The sequence below is a fragment of the Calonectris borealis genome, chromosome 35 (genome assembly GCF_964195595.1).
Source record: "Calonectris borealis chromosome 35, bCalBor7.hap1.2, whole genome shotgun sequence".
NCBI lineage: Eukaryota > Metazoa > Chordata > Aves > Procellariiformes > Procellariidae > Calonectris > Calonectris borealis.
Window position 1 is genome coordinate 658,406 of NC_134346.1, and position 19,628 is coordinate 678,033.

At 61.5% G+C, this 19,628-nt stretch overlaps 1 protein-coding gene across 1 annotated transcript; it reads right to left on the reverse strand.

The window, feature by feature from the left end:
* Positions 1-101: 101 nt before the first annotated feature.
* Positions 102-13,214, reverse strand: LOC142074397 (kallikrein-14-like). Its single transcript, XM_075134999.1, has 5 exons — positions 13,178-13,214; positions 8,402-8,564; positions 6,253-6,506; positions 4,568-4,704; positions 102-277 (listed from the first exon to the last, which is right to left on the reverse strand). Exons 1-5 carry the CDS (start codon positions 13,212-13,214, stop codon positions 116-118), a joined length of 753 nt encoding a protein of 250 aa, XP_074991100.1. The 3' UTR covers positions 102-115.
* Between the last annotated feature and the right edge of the window lie 6,414 nt (positions 13,215-19,628).

Genomic DNA, 19,628 nt, shown 5'->3' on the forward strand with positions numbered 1-19,628 from the left:
AGGGCTTTATTCCAGGAGCTCTTCCCTGGAGCGCAGGGATGGGAGAAGGGAGAAGAAGACCCCCGGGTGTTTTGGGGGATTGGGTGAGGAGAGGACCCTTCCTTTTGGGCGTGGCTTAGGTGTGGCTGTTCCTCCTCATGATGTCATGGATCCAAGGGGTGAACTCGCAGACGCGGGTGTAGACGCCCGGTTTGCCCCGTCGCCCGCAGACCTGCATGCCCCACGACACGATGCCCTGCAGCTCGTCCCTGCAGACCAGTGGACCACCCGAGTCACCCTGGTGGAGAGAAGAACCCCATGAGATGACCCCATGGGGGGGGGGTGGTCACCCAAAACGCCCCCCCCCCCAACTTCACCCCATGGGAACCCCTTGGGTCTCATGGTTGGCCCTTGGGCACCACCATGGCCTGTGGGGTCATGGCGTGGAGACCACCATGGCCTATAGGGTCACAGCATGGAGACCACTGTGTCCTATAGGGTCAGGGCATGGAGACCACCATGGCCTATAGGGTCAGGGCATGGAGACCACCGTGTCCTATAGGGTCACAGCATGGAGACCACCATGCCCTATAGGGTCAGGGCATGGAGACCACCGTGTCCTATAGGGTCAGGGCATGGAGACCACCATGGCCTATGGGGTCAGGGCATGGAGACCACCGTGTCCTATAGGGTCACAGCATGGAGACCACCATGCCCTATAGGGTCAGGGCATGGAGACCACCGTGTCCTATAGGGTCAAGGCATGGAGACCACCATGTCCTATAGGGTAACAGCATGGAGACAACCGTGTTCTATGTGGTCAGGGCATGGAGACCACCGTGTCCTATAGGGTCAGGGCATGGAGACCACCATGGCCTATAGGGTCAGGGCATGGAGACCACCATGACCTATGGGGTCAGGGCATGGAGACCACCGTACCCTATGGGGTCAGGGCATGGAGACCACCATGTCCTATAGGGTCAGGGCATGGAGACCACCATGCCTTATGGGGTCAGGGCATGGAGACCACCGTACCCTATAGGGCCAGGGCATGGAGAACACTGTACCCTATAGGGCCAGGGCATGGAGACCACTGTACCCTATAGGGCCAGGGCATGGAGACCACCATGGCCTATAGGGTCAGGGCATGGAGACCACCATGGCCTATAGGGTCACGGTATGGAGACCACCATGCCCTATGGGGTCACAGCATGGAGACCACCATGGCCTGTGGGTCATGGCATGGAGGCAACCATGCCCTATAGGGTCAGGGTATGGAGACCATCATGCCGTATAGGGTCAGGGCATGGAGACCACCATGTCCTATAGGGCCAGGGCATGGAGACCACCATGCCTTATGGGGTCAGGGCATGGAGACCACCGTACCCTATATGGCCAGGGCATGGAGACCACTGTACCCTATAGGGCCAGGGCATGGAGACCACTGTACCCTATGGGGTCAGGGCATGGAGACCACCATGGCCTACAGGGCCAGGGCATGGAGACCACCATGGCCTATAGGGTCACGGTATGGAGACCACCATGCCCTATGGGGTCACAGCATGGAGACCACCATGGCCTGTGGGTCATGGCATGGAGACGACCACGCCCTATAGGGTCAGGTCATGGAGACCACCGTGCCCTATAGGGTGCTGAAGCTGAGGCCCAGGAGGTTCCTGTAGCACTGGGGAGGTTCCTATAGTGCCATGTGGTCCCCATAATACCCGGGGGGGGGGCCTGTAGAGTTCTTGGGGGTCCCTATAGCACCCAGGAGGTCCCCATATTTCTAGGGGTCCCTATAGCACCCAGAAGGCTATATGTTGGCTGCCTCGTGGCCCCACCTAAGGGTCCCTATAGCATGTGGGGGTCCCTATAGCATGTGGGGGTCCCTATAATGCCAGCGATCCCTATAGCACCCAGCAAGCTGTACGGTGCCTGGGGGGGGCGGGGGGCCCTATAGCAGCCAGGGATCTGTATGGTGCTTTGGGGGGTGCCTATAGCACCCTGGGGGTCTTGACCACACCCCTTACAGCACCCAGGGGGTCCCTCTAGCACCCAGGGTGCTGTACAATGCTTTGGGGGGTCCTATAACACCCAGAGGCCCCTATAGCACCCAGGGGTGTGCATGGTGCTTGGTGAGGGGTTCCTATAGCACCCAGTGTACTTATGGAACCCAGGTGGTCCCTATAGCACCCTGGGGGTCTTCACCCCTTATAGCACCCAGGGGGGGTCCCTCTAGCACCCAGGGTGCTATACAATGCTTAGGGGGGGTCCTATAACACCCAGAGGCCCCTATAGCACCCAGAAGCCCCTATAGCACCCAAGGGTGTGCATGGTGCTTGGTGAGGGGTTCCTATAGCACCCAGCGTACTTATGGAACCCAGGTGGTCCCTATAGCACCCTGGGGGTCTTCACCCCTTATAGCACCCAGGGGAGGTCCCTCTAGCACCCAGGGTGCTGTACAATGCTTAGGGGGGGGTCCTATAACACCCAGAGGCCCCTATAGCACCCAGAGGCCCCTATAGCACCCAGGGGTGTGCATGGTGCTTGGTGAGGGGTTCCTATAGCACCCAGCGTACTTATGGAACCCAGGTGGTCCCTATAGCACCCTGGGGGTCTTCACCCCTTATAGCACCCAGGGGGGTCCCTCTAGCACCCAGGGTGCTGTACAATGCTTAGGGGGGGGTCCTACAACACCCAGAGGCCCCTATAGCACCCAGAAGCCCCTATAGCACCCAGGGGTGTGCATGGTGCTTGGTGAGGGGTTCCTATAGCACCCAGCGTACTTATGGAACCCAGGTGGTCTCTATAGCACCCTGGGGGTCTTCACCCCTTATAGCACCCAGGGGAGGTCCCTCTAGCACCCAGGGGTGTGCATGGTGCTTGGTGAGGGGTTCCTATAGCACCCAGCGTACTTATGGAACCCAGGTGGTCCCTATAGCACCCAGGGGGGTCCCTCTAGCACCCAGGGTGCTGTACAATGCTTAGGGGGGGTCCTACAACACCCAGAGGCCCCTATAGCACCCAGAAGCCCCTATAGCACCCAGGGGTGTGCATGGTGCTTGGTGAGGGGTTCCTATAGCACCCAGCGTACTTATGGAACCCAGGTGGTCTCTATAGCACCCTGGGGGTCTTCACCCCTTATAGCACCCAGGGGAGGTCCCTCTAGCACCCAGGGTGCTGTACAATGCTTAGGGGGGGTCCTATAACACCCAGAGGCCCCTATAGCACCCAGAAGCCCCTATAGCACCCAGGGGTGTGCATGGTGCTTGGTGAGGGGTTCCTATAGCACCCAGCGTACTTATGGAACCCAGGTGGTCCCTATAGCACCCTGGGGGTCTTCACCCCTTATAGCACCCAGGGGAGGTCCCTCTAGCACCCAGGGTGCTGTACAATGCTTAGGGGGGGTCCTACAACACCCAGAGGCCCCTATAGCACCCAGAAGCCCCTATAGCACCCAGGGGTGTGCATGGTGCTTGGTGAGGGGTTCCTATAGCACCCAGCGTACTTATGGAACCCAGGTGGTCCCTATAGCACCCTGGGGGTCTTCACCCCTTATAGCACCCAGGGGGTCCCTCTAGCACCCAGGGTGCTGTACAATGCTTAGGGGGGGTCCTATAACACCCAGAGGCCCCTACAACACCCAGAGGCCCCTATAGCACCCAGGGGTGTGCATGGTGCTTGGTGAGGGGTTCCTATAGCACCCAGCGTACTTATGGAACCCAGGTGGTCTCTATAGCACCCTGGGGGTCTTCACCCCTTATAGCACCCAGGGGAGGTCCCTCTAGCACCCAGGGTGCTGTACAATGCTTAGGGGGGGGTCCTATAACACCCAGAGGCCCCTATAGCACCCAGAATCCCCTATAGCACCCAAGGGTGTGCATGGTGCTTGGTGAGGGGTTCCTATAGCACCCAGCGTACTTATGGAACCCAGGTGGTCCCTATAGCACCCTGGGGGTCTTCACCCCTTATAGCACCCAGGGGGGTCCCTCTAGCACCCAGGGTGCTGTACAATGCTTAGGGAGGGTCCTACAACACCCAGAAGCCCCTATAGCACCCAGAAGCCCCTATAGCACCCAGGGGTGTGCATGGTGCTTGGTGAGGGGTTCCTATAGCACCCAGCGTACTTATGGAACCCAGGTGGTCCCTATAGCACCCTGGGGGTCTTCACCCCTTATAGCACCCAGGGGGTCCCTCTAGCACCCAGGGTGCTGTACAATGCTTAGGGGGGGTCCTATAACACCCAGAGGCCCCTATAGCACCCAGAAGCCCCTATAGCACCCAAGGGTGTGCATGGTGCTTGGTGAGGGGTTCCTATAGCACCCAGCGTACTTATGGAACCCAGGTGGTCCCTATAGCACCCAGGGGTCCCCGCGGTGCTCAGAGGGGGTCCCTCCAGCAGCCCGTGGCCCCGGAGTTGGGGGTCCTCAACGCCAAGTGTGACAGGGTGCCCCACCCCAATTCTTCTCCATTGGGGTGGCTCCTCAGGGTTGAAGCTGCCCCCCCCCCCACCAGGGTGGGGGTGCGGGGGTGGGTGGGTGGGGGTGGGTGGGGGAGGGGCAACCCCTCCACCCCCACCCAGACCTACCTGGCAAGAATCGGTGCCACCCGAGCTGACGCCGGCGCAGAGCATGTTCTTGGTGATGCCTTTGGGGTAGAGTTTGGAGCATTCTTCGTTGGGCATGGTGTAGACCATGGCGCACTGGAGAACATCTGGGAAGTACCCTGGGGACAATGGGAGACGGTGGGAGGTCCTGGTAGACACCTCAGGTCCAGGGAAGGGTGCCAAGGGAGGACGGTAAGAGGAGGGACCTTCTCCTTCCAAGGGTGAGAACCCATCATGGAAGATGATCTGAAGATGGAAGCTGAAGGGCCAGGTTGGAGGTGGTTTGGAGTCACCAGTGGTTGTGGTATGGAGCTGGTGGAGAACGGAGACCTCCAGAGGAGTCGCATGGATGTCTCATGGCATCCACCCAGGAGAGGTGTCTCTGGGTCATTGAGATGTCCCCAAGACGCTGAGGTGTCCCCAAGATGCTGAGGTGTCCCCAAGATGCCGTGATGTCCCCAAGACGCTGAGATATCCCCGAGATGCTGAGATGTCCCAAGCTGCTGAGATGTCCCCAAGATACTGAGATGTCCCCAAGCTGCTGAGATGTCCCCAAGATGCTGACATATCCCCAAGGCACCAAGATGTCCCCAAGATGTCCCCAGTACTCCCCAGTGTCGTCCCAGTAGTTGTGGTATGGAGCTGGTGGAGAACGGAGACCTCCAAAGGAGTCACATGGATGTCTCATGGCATCCACCCAGGAGAGGTGTTTCTGGGTCATTGAGATGTCCCCAAGCCACTGAGATGCCCCCAAGACACTGAGATGTTCCCAAGACGCTGAGATGTCCCAAGCTGCTGAGATGTCCCCAAGACGCTGAGGTGTCCCCAAGACACTGAGACGCCCTCAAGACGCTGAGATGTCCCAAGCTGCTGAGATGTCCCCAAGATACTGAGATGTCCTCAAGATGCTGAGATGCCCTCAAGACACTGAGATGTCCCCAAGATGCTGAGATGCCCCCAAGATGCTGAGTTGCCCCCAAGATGCTGAGTTGCCCTCAAGACGCTGAGATGCCCTCAAGACACTGAGATGTCCCCAAGATGCTGAGATGCCCCCAAGATGCTGAGATGTCCTCAAGATGCTGAGATGTCCCCAAGATGCTAAGATGTTCCCAAGATGCTGAGATGTCCCCAAGACGCTGAGATGCCCCCAAGATGCTGAGATGCCCTCAAGACACTGAGATGTCCCCAAGACACTGAGATGCCCTCAAGATGCTGAGATGTCCCAAGCTGCTGAGATGTCCCCTAGATGCTGAAATGTCCCCAAGACGCTGAGATGCCCCCAGGACACTGAGATGTCCCCAAGACGCTGAGATGCCCTCAAGATGCTGAGATGTCCCCAAGACGCTAAGATGTCCCCAAGACACTGAGATGCCCTCAAGATCCTGAGATATCCCCAAGACACTGAGATGCCCTCAAGATGCTGAGATGCCCCCAAGATGCTGAGATGTCCCCAAGATGCCGAGATATCCCCAAGACGCTGAGATGTCCCCAAGATGCTGAGATGTCCTCAAGATCCTGACATATCCCCAAGCCACTGAGATGCCCTCAAGACACTGAGATGTCCCCAAGACACTGAGATGTCCCCAAGACGCTAAGATGTCCCCAGGTCCCTTTCAGGCTCCCACCACCACCACCACCACGTGCTCCAAGAAGATGTTTCCACCTACCTTCAGGGCTGCTGGTGCTGCCCCAACCGGACACGATGCACTCGGTATTGGGTGGGGGACAACGTTTGGGGAGGTCCACGGGGTGGATGTGGTCGGTGAAACGGACCGGTTTCTGGAGCTTCAGCAACATGATGTCACTGTCATGGGTGGTGGGGTTGTAGTCGGGGTGGATGAAGGCCTTGGCCGAGTTGATGCACTGCTCCGTCCCTTCCTTGGTCTTCAAGCTGTGGTCACCCATGCGGATGGGGATGGACCTGGGGGTGGAGATAAGAACCACGGTGAGGTTCTCTGGTGGAGAACCATCTCTGGTGGAGGTGGTCAGGGAAGGTCTACGTGGTGATGGTGGCAAAAGGCTTCTTCTCCTTTCCTTAATATCTTTAAGCAGATGGGGAAACTGAGGCTCGGAGTCCAAAGACACCCAAGAGGTCTTCTGGAGAGTCAACCAAAGTAAAACCAAGTCCTCCTTGGTCCAATCCAAGAAGAAGCAGGTCCAAGCTGAGGACCCAGATGTTCTGGTCGTTCTCCAGGTCCTCACCGTGTCCAACCAAACCCTCAAATTTGGGTTTTCTTCCCCGTTTTTTTTCTCCCCCTGTGCGTCAGGAGAAGCTCAGGCCACCAAAACCACGGAGGAAGGTCCCACATCTCTACCTGGAGGAGATGACTTGAGCCTCCATGGAGCGGGGACGGTGGCCTCCGTGGTCCTCCCATGGGCTCAGCACATAGGTGCTCCTGCCCAAGCCAGTCACACCAGTGTCACAGGTTCCTCAAACTGGTTTGTCCCCGCCACCCAACCTGTTCTGATCCAGGCCAGGTCCCAGTCCAGAGAGCTGGTGGGAATGGGGAGAGGAGGGGACCTCTCTTCAGACACCAAATCTGGAGGGAAGTTCAGGTCCTTCTTGGCCAGCCTTCCCACGTGGCCACCACCCGATTGCCTCAGGTGGCCGAAGGAGGAGACCTCCATGGAAGAGTGAGGACCATGGGTCCTGTCATGGTGGCCATGGCCCAGCCTCTCCTGGAGAGAGGGATCACGTGGTTCTTGGGGAGGTATCTACCTGACCCTGCAGAACCTCAAGAGATAGGAGACACTGGGTTTGAGAACCTCTTGGCCAGGCTCAGGAGAAGACAGCTGGTTGGTTGTGGTGGCCAAGCCAGTTAGATGGTCGTTCTGGGAGCCCACCTAGATGGTTGTGGTGGCCAACCCCATGAGATGGTCACTCTGGGAGCCCAACCAGATGGTTGTGGTGGCCAACTCAGTTAGATGGTCACTCTGGGAGGCCAACCAGATGGTTGTGGTGGCCAAGCCAGTTAGATGGTCACTCTGGGAGCCCAGCTGGATGATTGTGGTGGCCAAGCCAGTTAGATGGTCATTCTGGGAGCCCACCTAGATGGTTGTGGTGGCCAACCCATTTAGATGGTCATTCTGGGAGCCCAGCCGGATGATTGTGGTGGCCAACCCCATGAGATGGTCACTCTGGGAGGCCAACCAGATGGTTGTGGTGGCCAACCCAGTTAGATGGTCATTCTGCGAGCCCAGCTGGATGATTGTGGTGGCCAACCCAGTTAGATGGTCATTCTGGGAGCCCAACCAGATGGTTGTGGTGGCCAACCCAGTTAGATGGTCATTCTGGGAGGCCACCTAGCTGGTTGTGGTGGCCAACCCAGTTAGATGGTCATTTTGGGAGCCCACCTAGATGGTTGTGGTGGCCAACCCAGTTAGATGGTCACTCTGGGAGCCCACCTAGATGGTTGTGGTGGCCAACCCAACAAGATGGTCATACTGGGAAGCCAAGGGGATGGTGGCCTTGGGAAGCCAACTCAGTGGTCATACTGGGCCTCCTCTCTACCCAGCACTTAGCCACCCAGTCCCAACTGGTTGACTGGCTTCATGGTTGATGGGAAGAGAAACATCTCCCAGAAGGCCATGGGGTGGGGAGGAGGACCTGAGCTAGAGACAACCCCACCTCTCCCTTTGAGGTTCTCCAACCCCCATTGAGATGAAACCCAACCAGGTTCTACCACGACCGGGGCCACCTCCAGCTCCTGATGGACCACTCCATGGTTCCTCCCAGTAACCCGTGGTCAAAGAAGGGACCCCCCCACCCCACCCCACCCCACAAGAGGTGGTCTCACCCCACCAGGGCCACCCCACCTCTTGGTGTCGCAGTGGGCGGCCGTCAGCACCCATGACTTGCCGATGAGGACCCCACCACAGTGGATGTTCTTCTGAGGACCCAGGAGGACCACCTGGTAGGGGTGACGTTTCTTCTGGCAGCTGTGGCCCCCCACGATCCGGTTCTCGTCCCCTACGGCCGCTATGGGTGCAGAGACGGGGCTCAGCACCTACCTGGGCCCTCCCAGTTCTTTCCCAGTGTCTCCCAGTTTCCTACCAGTTCCCTCCCAGTTCCCTCCTGGGGGGTCTCCTGGGCCACCCAGCACCTCCACGTGTCACCCCCGTGTCCTCCCAGTTCTTCCTTTCCCTCCCAGTTGCTCCCAGTGATCTACCGCTTCCCACCCACTGCCTACCAGTGCCCTCCAGTTCCCTCCCAGTGCCTCCCAGTTCCCTCCCAGTTCCCTCCTGGGGGGTCTCCTGGGCCACCCAGCACCTCCACGTGTCACCCCCGTGTCCTCCCAGTTCTTCCTTTCCCTCCCAGTTGCTCCCAGTGATCTACCACTTCCCACCCACTGCCTACCAGTGCCCTCCAGTTCCCTCCCAGTGCCTCCCAGTTCCCTCCCAGTTCCCTCCTGGGAGGTCTCCTGGGCCACCCAGCACTACCCCTGTGTCCTCCCAGCTCTTCCTTTCCCTCCCAGTTGCTCCCAGTGATCTACCACTTCCCACCCACCGCCTACCAGTGCCCTCCAGTTCCCTCCCAGTGCCTCCCAGTTCCTTCCCAGTTCCCTCCTGGGGGGTCTCCTGGGCCACCCAGCACCTCCCCGTGTCACCCCCATGTCCTCCCAGTTCTTCCTTTCCCTCCCAGTTGCTCCCAGTGATCTACCACTTCCCACCCACTGCCTACCAGTGCCCTCCAGTTCCCTCCCAGTGCCTACCAGTTCTCTCCCAGTGCCTCCCAGTTCCCTCCCAGTTCCCTCCTGGGGGGTCTCCTGGGCCACCCAGCACCTCCACGTGTCACCCCCGTGTCCTCCCAGTTCTTCCTTTCCCTCCCAGTTGCTCCCAGTGATCTACCACTTCCCACCCGCTGCCTACCAGTGCCCTCCAGTTCCCTCCCAGTGCCTCCCAGTTCCCTCCCAGTTCCCTCCTGGGAGGTCTCCTGGGCCACCCAGCACTACCCCCATGTCCTCCCAGCTCTTCCTTTCCCTCCCAGTTGCTCCCAGTGATCTACCACTTCCCACCCACCGCCTACCAGTGCCCTCCAGCTCCCTCCCAGTGCCTACCAGTTCCCTCCCAGTGCCTCCCAGTTCCCTCCCAGTTCCCTCCTGGGGGGTCTCCTGGGCCACCCAGCACCTCCACGTGTCACCCCCGTGTCCTCCCAGTTCTTCCTTTCCCTCCCAGTTGCTCCCAGTGATCTACCGCTTCCCACCCACTGCCTACCAGTGCCCTCCAGTTCCCTCCCAGTGCCTACCAGTTCCCTCCCAGTGCCTACCAGTTCCCTCCCAGTTCCCTCCTGGGGGGTCTCCTGGGCCACCCAGCACCTCCACGTGTCACCCCCGTGTCCTCCCAGTTCTTCCTTTCCCTCCCAGTTGCTCCCAGTGATCTACCGCTTCCCACCCGCTGCCTACCAGTGCCCTCCAGTTCCCTCCCAGTGCCTACCAGTTCCCTCCCAGTTCCCTCCTGGGGGGTCTCCTGGGCCACCCAGCACCTCCCCGTGTCACCCCCGTGTCCTCCCAGTTCTTCCTTTCCCTCCCAGTTGCTCCCAGTGATCTACCACTTCCCACCCACCGCCTACCAGTGCCCTCCAGTTCCCTCCCAGTGCCTCCCAGTTCCTTCCCAGTTCCCTCCTGGGGGGTCTCCTGGGCCACCCAGCACCTCCCCATGTCACCCCCGTGTCCTCCCAGCTCTTCCTTTCCCTCCCAGTTGCTCCCAGTGATCTACCACTTCCCACCCACCGCCTACCAGTGCCCTCCAGTTCCCTCCCAGTGCCTACCAGTTCCCTCCCAGTTCCCTCCTGGGAGGTCTCCTGGGCCACCCAGCACTACCCCTGTGTCCTCCCAGCTCTTCCTTTCCCTCCCAGTTGCTCCCAGTGATCTACCACTTCCCACCCACCGCCTACCAGTGCCCTCCAGTTCCCCCCCAGTGCCTCCCAGTTCCCTCCCAGTTCCCTCCTGAGGGGTCTGCTGGGCCACCCAGCACCTCCCCGTGTCACCCCCATGTCCTCCCAGTTCTTCCTTTCCCTCCCAGTTGCTCCCAGTGATCTACCACTTCCCACCCACCGCCTACCAGTGCCCTCCAGTTCCCTCCCAGTGCCTACCAGTTCCCTCCCAGTTCCCTCCTGGGAGGTCTCCTGGGCCACCCAGCACTACCCCTGTGTCCTCCCAGCTCTTCCTTTCCCTCCCAGTTGCTCCCAGTGATCTACCACTTCCCACCCACCGCCTACCAGTGCCCTCCAGCTCCCTCCCAGTGCCTACCAGTTCCCTCCCAGTGCCTCCCAGTTCCCTCCCAGTTCCCTCCTGGGGGGTCTCCTGGGCCACCCAGCACCTCCACGTGTCACCCCCGTGTCCTCCCAGTTCTTCCTTTCCCTCCCAGTTGCTCCCAGTGATCTACCGCTTCCCACCCACTGCCTACCAGTGCCCTCCAGTTCCCTCCCAGTGCCTACCAGTTCCCTCCCAGTGCCTCCCAGTTCCCTCCCAGTTCCCTCCTGGGGGGTCTTCTGGGCCACCCAGCACCTCCACGTGTCACCCCCGTGTCCTCCCAGTTCTTCCTTTCCCTCCCAGTTGCTCCCAGTGATCTACCACTTCCCACCCGCTGCCTACCAGTGCCCTCCAGTTCCCTCCCAGTGCCTCCCAGTTCCCTCCCAGTTCCCTCCTGGGGGGTCTCCTGGGCCACCCAGCACCTCCCCGTGTCACCCCCGTGTCCTCCCAGCTCTTCCTTTCCCTCCCAGTTGCTCCCAGTGATCTACCACTTCCCACCCACCGCCTACCAGTGCCCTCCAGTTCCCTCCCAGTGCCTACCAGTTCCCTCCCAGTGCCTCCCAGTTCCCTCCCAGTTCCCTCCTGGGGGGTCTCCTGGGCCACCCAGCACCATCCAGCGTCACCCCTGTGTCCCCCAGCTCTTCCTTTCCCTCCCAGTGCTCCCAGTGATCTACCACTTCCCACCCACTGCCTACCAGTGTCTCCCAGTTCCCTCCCAGTTTCCTCCCAGTGCCTCCCAGTTCCCTCCCAGTTCCCTCCTGGGGGGTCTCCTGGGCCACCCAGCACTTCCCCGTGTCACCCCCGTGTCCTCCCAGTTCTTCCTTTCCCTCCCAGTGTCCCCAGTGCCCTACTGCTTCCCACCCACTGCTTATCAGTGTCTCCCAGTTCCCTCCCAGTTTCCTCCCAGTGCCTCCCAGTTCCCTTCTGGGGGGTCTCCTGGGCCACCCAGCACCTCCCAGTGTCACCCCCGTGTCCTCCCAGTTCTTCCTTTCCCTCCCAGTGTCCCCAGTGCCCTACTGCTTCCCACCCACTGCTTATCAGTGGCTCCCAGTGCCCTCCCAGTGCCTCCCAGTTCTTTCCCAACACTGCCTCATTCCCCCTATGAGGCCCCCAGTGCCTCCCAGTGCCTCCCAGTGCCTCCCTGCGTCACACCATTTCCTCCCGCTGCCTGCCAAGTCTTCCCAGTAGCCTCTAGTTCCCTCCCAGCGCCTCCCAGTGCCCCCAGTTCTCTCCCAGTACACCCTCAGCACCTTCCAGTTCCCTCCCAGTACCCCTCAGTGTCTCCCTGGTGCCTCCCAGTGCTTCCCCATTCCTTCCCACGTGCCACCAGTGTGCTCCCAGTGCCGCCAGTTCACCTCCAACTCCTTCCCAGTACCCTCCCAGTGCCCTTCATTACCCTCCTGCAACCTCCTCATTCCCTTCTACACTCCACCAGTGCTCCCAGTTCTTCCCAGTGCCCCCCTTGCAGTGTTCCCCAGTATCTTCTCTTTCCCTCTTACCCACACCAGTACGCTCCCACTGCCTCCCAGTGCCCCCAGTTCACCCACAGCTCCCTCCCAGTACCAGTTCCATGCCTTCTATTGCCTCCCGGTGCTTTCTCTTTCCCTCCCACTCACACCAGTATACTCCCATTGCCTCCCAGTGTCCCCAGTTCACCTCCAGCTCCTTCCCAGTACTCCCCAGTGCCGTCCCAGTGCCTCCCAGTGCTCTCCCAGCACCCCCTAGTGCTCCCCAGTTCCATCTTAGTGCCACCCAGTACCCTCCCAGTACCCTCCAGTGCCCTCTCAGCACTCCCCAGTGCCCCCCAGCACCCTCCCAGCACTCTCTATTACTCCCCAGCACCCTCCCAGTGCCCCCCAGTGCCCCCCCAGTGCCTCCCAGCGCCCTCCCAGCACCCCCCCAGTGCTCCCCAGCGCCCTCCCAGTGCCTCCCAGTGCCCTCCCAGTGCCCCCCAGCGCCCCCTCAGTGCCTCCCAACGCCCCCCTAGTGCCCCCCAGCGCCCCCCCAGCGCCTCCCAGTGCCCCCCCAGTGCCTCCCAGTGCCCTCCCAGTACACCCCAGTGCCTCCCAGTGCCCTCCCAGTACACCCCCAGCGCCTCCCAGTGCCCTCCCACTGCCCCCTCGCACCCCCCAGCACCCCTCCACTGCCCCCAGTTCCCCCCCCAGTGCCCCCCCAGTGCCTCCCAGTGCCCTCCCAACACTCCCCAGTGCCCCCCAGCGCCCCCTTAGTGCCTCCCAGTGCCCTCCCAGTGCCTCCCAGTTCCCCCCAGCGCCTCCCTAGTGCCCTCCAGCGCCCCCCCAGTGCCTCCCAGCGCCCTCCCAGTGCCCCCCAGTGCCCTCACTGGCGGCCAGGAGCAGCAGCGGCAGGAGGCGCTCCATGGCGGCGGGCGGGCGATGGGAGGAAGAGGAGGGTGGCGGGGCGAAGGGCCCAGCCCCTTAAATCCCCATCGGGCCCCGCCCGGGCTGGGGCCACCCCGGGAGGGAGCGGGGCCGGTCGGGGCGGTCTCACCCTCCCACCACACCCCGGCCTGGGGTGGTACAGGTGCCAACCAGTGCCTCCCAGTACCTTCCCAGTGCCTCCCAGTGCCTTCCCAGTGCTTCCCAGTGCCTTCCCAGGGCCTTCCCAGTGCTTCCCAGTGCCTTCCCAGGGCCTCCCAGTGTCTCCTGGGGTATCCCAGTGCCTCCTGGGGCATCCTAGTGCCTCCCAGTGCTTCCCAGTGCTTTCCCAGTGTCTCCCAGTGCCTTCCCAGTGCTTCCCAGTGCCTTTCCAGGGCCTTCCCAGTGCTTCCCAGTGTCTTCCCAGGGCCTTCCAAGAGGCTCCCAGTGCTTCCCAGTGCTTTCCCAGTGCCTCGCAGTGCCTCCTGGGGCATCCTAGTGGCTCCCAGTGCTTCCCAGTGCTTTCCCAGGGCGTCCCAGTGCCTTTCCAGTGCTTCCCAGTGCTTCCCAGTGCCTTCCCAGTGCTTCCCAGTGCCTTCCTCGTGCCTCCCAGTGTCTCCTGCGGTATCCCAGTGCCTCCTGGGGCATCCTAGTGGCTCCCAGTGCTTCCCAGTGCTTTCCCAGTGCCTTCCCAATGCTTCCCAGTGCCTTTCCAGGGCCTTCCCAGTACTTCCCAGTGCCTTCCAAGAGCTTCCCAGTGCCTCCTGGGGTATCCCAGTGCCTCCTGGGGCATCCTAGTGGCTCCCAGTGCCTTCCCAGTGCTTCCCAGTGCCTTTCCAGGGCCTTCCCAGTGCTTCCCAGTGCCTTCCCAGGGCCTCCCAGTGTCTCCTGGGGTATCCCAGTGCCTCCTGGGGCATCCTAGTGCCTCCCAGTGCTTCCCAGTGCTTTCCCAGTGTCTCCCAGTGCCTTCCCAGTGCTTCCCAGTGCCTTTCCAGGGCCTTCCCAGTGCCTTCCCAGAGACTCTCAGTGCCTCCTGGGGCATCCTAGTGTCTCCCAGTGCCTTCCCAGTGCTTCCCAGTGCCTTCCCAGGGCCTTCCCAGTGCCTTCCCAGAGCCTCTCAGTGCCTCCTGGGGCATCCTAGTGCCTCCCAGTGCTTCCCAGTGCTTTCCCAGTGTCTCCCAGTGCCTTCCCAGTGCTTCCCCGTGCCTTTCCAGGGCCTTCCCAGTGCTTCCCAGTGCCTTCCCAGGGCCTCCCAGTGTCTCCTGGGGTATCCCAGTGCCTCCTGGGGCATCCTAGTGCCTCCCAGTGCTTCCCAGTGCTTTCCCAGTGCCTCGCAGTGCCTTCCCAGTGCTTCCCAGTGCTTTCCCAGTGTCTCCCAGTGCCTTCCCAGTGCTTCCCCGTGCCTTTCCAGGGCCTTCCCAGTGCTTCCCAGTGCCTTCCCAGGGCCTCCCAGTGTCTCCTGGGGTATCCCAGTGCCTCCTGGGGCATCCTAGTGCCTCCCAGTGCTTCCCAGTGCTTTCCCAGTGCCTCGCAGTGCCTTTCCAGTGCTTCCCAGTGCCTTTCCAGGGCCTTCCCAGTGCTTCCCAGTGCCTTCCGAGGGCCTCCCAGTGTCTCCTGGGGTATCCCAATGCCTCCTGGGGCATCCTAGTGCCTCCCAGTGCTTCCCAGTGCTTTCCCAGTGCCTCGCAGTGCCTTCCCAGTGCTTCCCAGTGCTTTCCCAGTGCCTCGCAGTGCCTTCCCAGTGCTTCCCCATGCCTTTCCAGGGCCTTCCCAGTGCTTCCCAGTGCCTTCCCAGTGCCTTCCCAGGGCCTTCCCAGAGCCTCTCAGTGCCTCCTGGGGTATCCCAGTGCCTCCCAGTGCTTCCCAGTGCTTTCCCAGTGCCTCCCAGCGCCTTCCCAGTGCTTCCCAGTGCATTTCCAGGGCCTTCCCAGTGCTTCCCAGTGCCTTCCAAGAGCCTCCCAGTGTCTCCTGGGGTATCCCAGTGCCTCCTGGGGCATCCTAGTGCCTCCCAGTGCTTCCCAGTGCTTTCCCAGTACCTCCCAGTGCCTTCCCAGTGCTTCCCCGTGCCTTTCCAGGGCCTTCCCAGTGCTTCCCAGTGCCTTCCCAGGGCCTTCCCAGGGCCTTTCCAGAGCCTCTCAGTGCCTCCTGGGGTATCCCAGTGCCTCCCAGTGCTTCCCAGTGCCTTCCCAGTGCCTCCCAGTGCCTTCCCAGTGCTTCCCAGTGCCTTTCCAGGGCCTTCCCAGTGCTTCCCAGTGCCTTCCCAGGGCCTCCCAGTGTCTCCTGGGGTATCCCAGTGCCTCCTGGGGCATCCTAGTGCCTCCCAGTGCTTTCCCAGTGCCTTCCCAGTGCCTCGCAGTGCCTTCTCAGTGCTTCCCAGTGCTTTCCCAGTGCCTCCCAGTGCCTTTCCAGTGCTTCCCAGTGCCTTTCCAGGGCCTTCCCAGTGCTTCCCAGTGCCTTCCCAGGGCCTCCCAGTGTCTCCTGGGGTATCCCAGTGCCTCCTGGGGCATCCTAGTGCCTCCCAGTGCTTCCCAGTGCTTTCCCAGTGCCTCGCAGTGCCTTTCCAGTGCTTCCCAGTGCCTTTCCAGGGCCTTCCCAGTGCTTCCCAGGGCCTTCCCAGGGCCTTCCCAGTGCCTTCTCAGAGCCTCTCAGTGCCTCCTGGGGTATCCCAGTGCCTCCCAGTGCTTCCCAGTGCCTTCCCAGTGCCTCCCAGTGCCTTCCCAGTGCTTCCCAGTGCCTTTCCAGGGCCTTCCCAGTGCTTCCCAGTGCCTTCCGAGGGCCTCCCAGTGTCTCCTGGGGTATCCCAGTGCCTCCTGGGGCATCCTAGTGCCTCCCAGTGCTTCCCAGTGCTTTCCCAGTGCCTCCCAGTGCCTTCCCAGTGCTTCCCAGTGCCTTTCCAGGGCCTTCCCAGTGCTTCCCAGGGCCTTCCCAGGGCCTTCCCAGGGCCTTCCCAGAGCCTCTCAGTGCCTCCTGGGGTATCCCAGTGCCTTCCAGTGCCTCCTGGGGCATCCTAGTGCCTCCCAGTGCTTCCCAGTGCCTTCCCAGTGCCTCCCAGTGCCTTCCCAGTGCTTCCCCGTGCCTTTCCAGGGCCTTCCCAGTGCTTCCCAGTGCCTTCCCAGGGCCTCCCAGTGTCTCCTGGGGTATCCCAGTGCCTCCTGGGGCATCCTAGTGCCTCCCAGTGCTTTCCCAGTGCCTTCCCAGTGCCTCGCAGTGCCTTCTCAGTGCTTCCCAGTGCTTTCCCAGTGCCTCCCAGTGCCTTTCCAGTGCTTCCCAGTGCCTTTCCAGGGCCTTCCCAGTGCTTCCCAGTGCCTTCCCAGGGCCTCCCAGTGTCTCCTGGGGTATCCCAGTGCCTCCTGGGGCATCCTAGTGCCTCCCAGTGCTTCCCAGTGCTTTCCCAGTGTCTCCCAGTGCCTTCCCAGTGCTTCCCCGTGCCTTTCCAGGGCCTTCCCAGTGCTTCCCAGTGCCTTTCCAGGGCCTTCCCAGTGCCTTCCCAGAGCCTCTCAGTGCCTCCTGGGGTATCCCAGTGCCTCCCAGTGCTTCCCAGTGCCTTCCCAGTGCCTCCCAGTGCCTTTCCAGTGCTTCCCAGTGCCTTTCCAGGGCCTTCCCAGTGCTTCCCAGTGCCTTCCCAGGGCCTCCCAGTGTCTCCTGGGGTATCCCAGTGCCTCCTGGGGCATCCTAGTGCCTCCCAGTGCTTCCCAGTACCTCCCAGCACCTTCCCAGTGCTTCCCAGTGTCTTTCCAGGGCCTTCCCAGTGCTTCCCAGTGCCTTCCCAGGGCCTTCCCAGGGCCTTCCCAGGGCCTCTCAGTGCCTCCTGGGGTATCCCAGTGCCTCCCAGTGCTTCCCAGTGACTTTCCAGTGCTTCCCAGTGCCTTTCCAGGGCCTTCCCAGTGCTTCCCAGTGCCTTCCCAGGGCCTCCCAGTGTCTCCTGGGGTATCCCAGTGCCTCCTGGGGCATCCTAGTGCCTCCCAGTTTCTCCCAGTGCTTTCCCAGTACCTCCCAGCGCCTTCCCAGTGCTTCCCAGTGCATTTCCAGGGCCTTCCCAGTGCTTCCCAGTGCCTTCCCAGGGCCTTCCAAGAGGCTTCCAGTGCTTCCCAGTGCTTTCCCAGTGCCTCCCAGTGCCTTCCCAGTGCCTTTCCAGGGCCTTCCCAGTGCTTCCCAGTGCCTTCCTCGTGCCTCTCAGTGTCTCCTGGGGTATCCCAGTGCCTCCTGGGGCATCCTAGTGGCTCCCAGTGCCTTCCCAGTGCTTTCCCAGTGCCTTCCCAGTGCCTCCCAGTGCCTTTCCAGGGCCTTCCCAGTACTTCCCAGTGCCTTCCAAGAGCTTCCCAGTGCCTCCTGGGGTATCCCAGTGCCTCCTGGGGCATCCTAGTGGCTCCCAGTGCCTTCCCAGTGCTTCCCAGTGCCTTTCCAGGGCCTTCCCAGTGCTTCCCAGTGCTTCCCAGTGCCTTTCCAGGGCCTTCCCAGTGCTTCCCAGTGCTTTCCCAGTGCCTTTCCAGGGTCTGCCCGGTGCCTCCCAGTGCCTCCTGGGGCATCCCAGTGCCTCCCAGTGTCTCCCAGTGCCTCCTGGGGCATCCTAGTGCCTCCCTGTGCTTCCCAGTGCTTTCCCAGTGCCTCCCAGTGTCTTTCCAGGGCCTTCCCAGTGCTTTCCCACGGCCTCCCAGTGCTTCCCAGTGCCTTCCCAGGGCCTCCTGGTGTATGCCAGTGCCTCGCAGTGCCTCCCAGTGCCTTCCAGTGCCTTCCCAGTGCCTCCCAGTGCCTTCCCAGTGCCTTCCCAGGGCCTCCCAGTGCCTCCTGGGGTATCCCAGTGCCTCCCAGTGCCTCCCAGTGCCTTCCCAGTGCTTCCCAGTGCTTTCCCAGGGCCTCCCAGTGCCTTCCCAGGGCATCCCAGTCCCTCCTGGGGTATCCTAGTGCCTCCCAGTGCCTTCCCAGGGCCTTCCCAGTGCCTTCCCAGTGCCTTCTGGGACATCCCAGTGCCTCCCAGTGCCTCCCAGTGCCATCCCAGTGCCTTCCTCGTGCCTCCCACAGCCTCCCAGTGCCTCCCAGTGCCTTCCCAGTGCCTTCCTTGTGCCTCCCACAGCCTCCCAGTGCCTCCCAGTGCTTCCCAGTGCCTCCTGGGCCATCCTAGTGCCTTTCTGGTGCCTCTTGAGGCATCCCAGTGCTTCCCAGTGCCTTCCCAGTGTCTCCAGGCGCGGCTGCCCTGCAGCCTCCTGGGCATCCCCATACCTCCCACTCCTTCCCAGTAACTCCTGGGACCTCCCAGTACCTCCCAGTACCTGCAGGGTCTTTCTGGAGCATCCCAGTGCCTCCCAGTGTCTTCTAGGGACTCCCAGTGCCTCCCAGTACTTCCCTTTGACTTCTAGGGCTTCCCAGTGCCTCCCAGTACCTCCTAAGGCCTCGTGGGCCCTCCCAGTGCCTCCCAGTACCTCCCAGTACCTCCTAGTGCCTCCCAGTGCCTCCCAGCTCAACCCAGTGCCTGCTGGGGCTTCCCAGTGCCACCCAGTTCCTCCTGGGTCCTCCCAGTGCCTCCCATTGCATCCTTGTGCCTCCCAGCATGTCTCAGTGCCTCCTAGTGCCTCCCAGTCCAACCCAGTATGTCCCATTGCCTTCCAGAGCATCCCAGTATATCCCAGTGCCTCCCAGCATTTCCCAGTAAATTTCAGTGCCTCACAGTGTTTCCCAGTGTCTCCCAGTCTCCCCCAATGCTTCCCAGTGCCTTCTAGAGTCTCGCAGTGCATCTGGGCACCTCCCAGTGCCTCCCAGTTTGTGTCCCAGTTTGTGTCTCAGTGTCCCTGGGGCAATGCCCTGCTCCCCTGGGGCCTCCCAGTATATCCCAGTGCACCTCAGTGCATCCCAGTGCACCCTCTGAGTTCCTCTAGGACCTCCCAGTGCCTCCCAGTGCCCTTCCTGCCTTCCCAGTTCACCCCCATATCTATCAGAGCCTTCCAGTGCTTCCCAGTATGTCCCAGTGCCCTTCCCAGTGCCTCCCAGTGCCCTTCCTGTCCTTCCCAGTTCATCCCCATACCTCCCAGTTCATCCCCCATACCTATCAGGGCCTTCCTGTGCTTCCCAGTGTGTCCCAGTGCCCTCCAGTGCCGTTCCTGTCCTTCCCAGTGCTCCCCAGTTCATCCCCCACACCTATCCGAGCCTTCCTGTGCTTCCCAGTGTGTCCCAGTGCCCTTCCCAGTGCCTCCCAGTGCCCTTCCTGTCCTTCCCAGTGCCTCCCAGTCCCTCCCAGTTCATCCCCCCACATCTATCCGAGCCTCCTTGTACTTCCCAGCGTGTCCCAGTGCCTCCCAGTGCCCTTCCTGTCCTTCCCAGTGCCTCCCAGAGTCCTTCTCAGTGCCTCCCAGTTCATCCCAGTGCCTCCCAGTTCATCCCAGTGCCATCCTCTTCCTTGCTGCCAGGTCACCTCCCGGCAGCTGC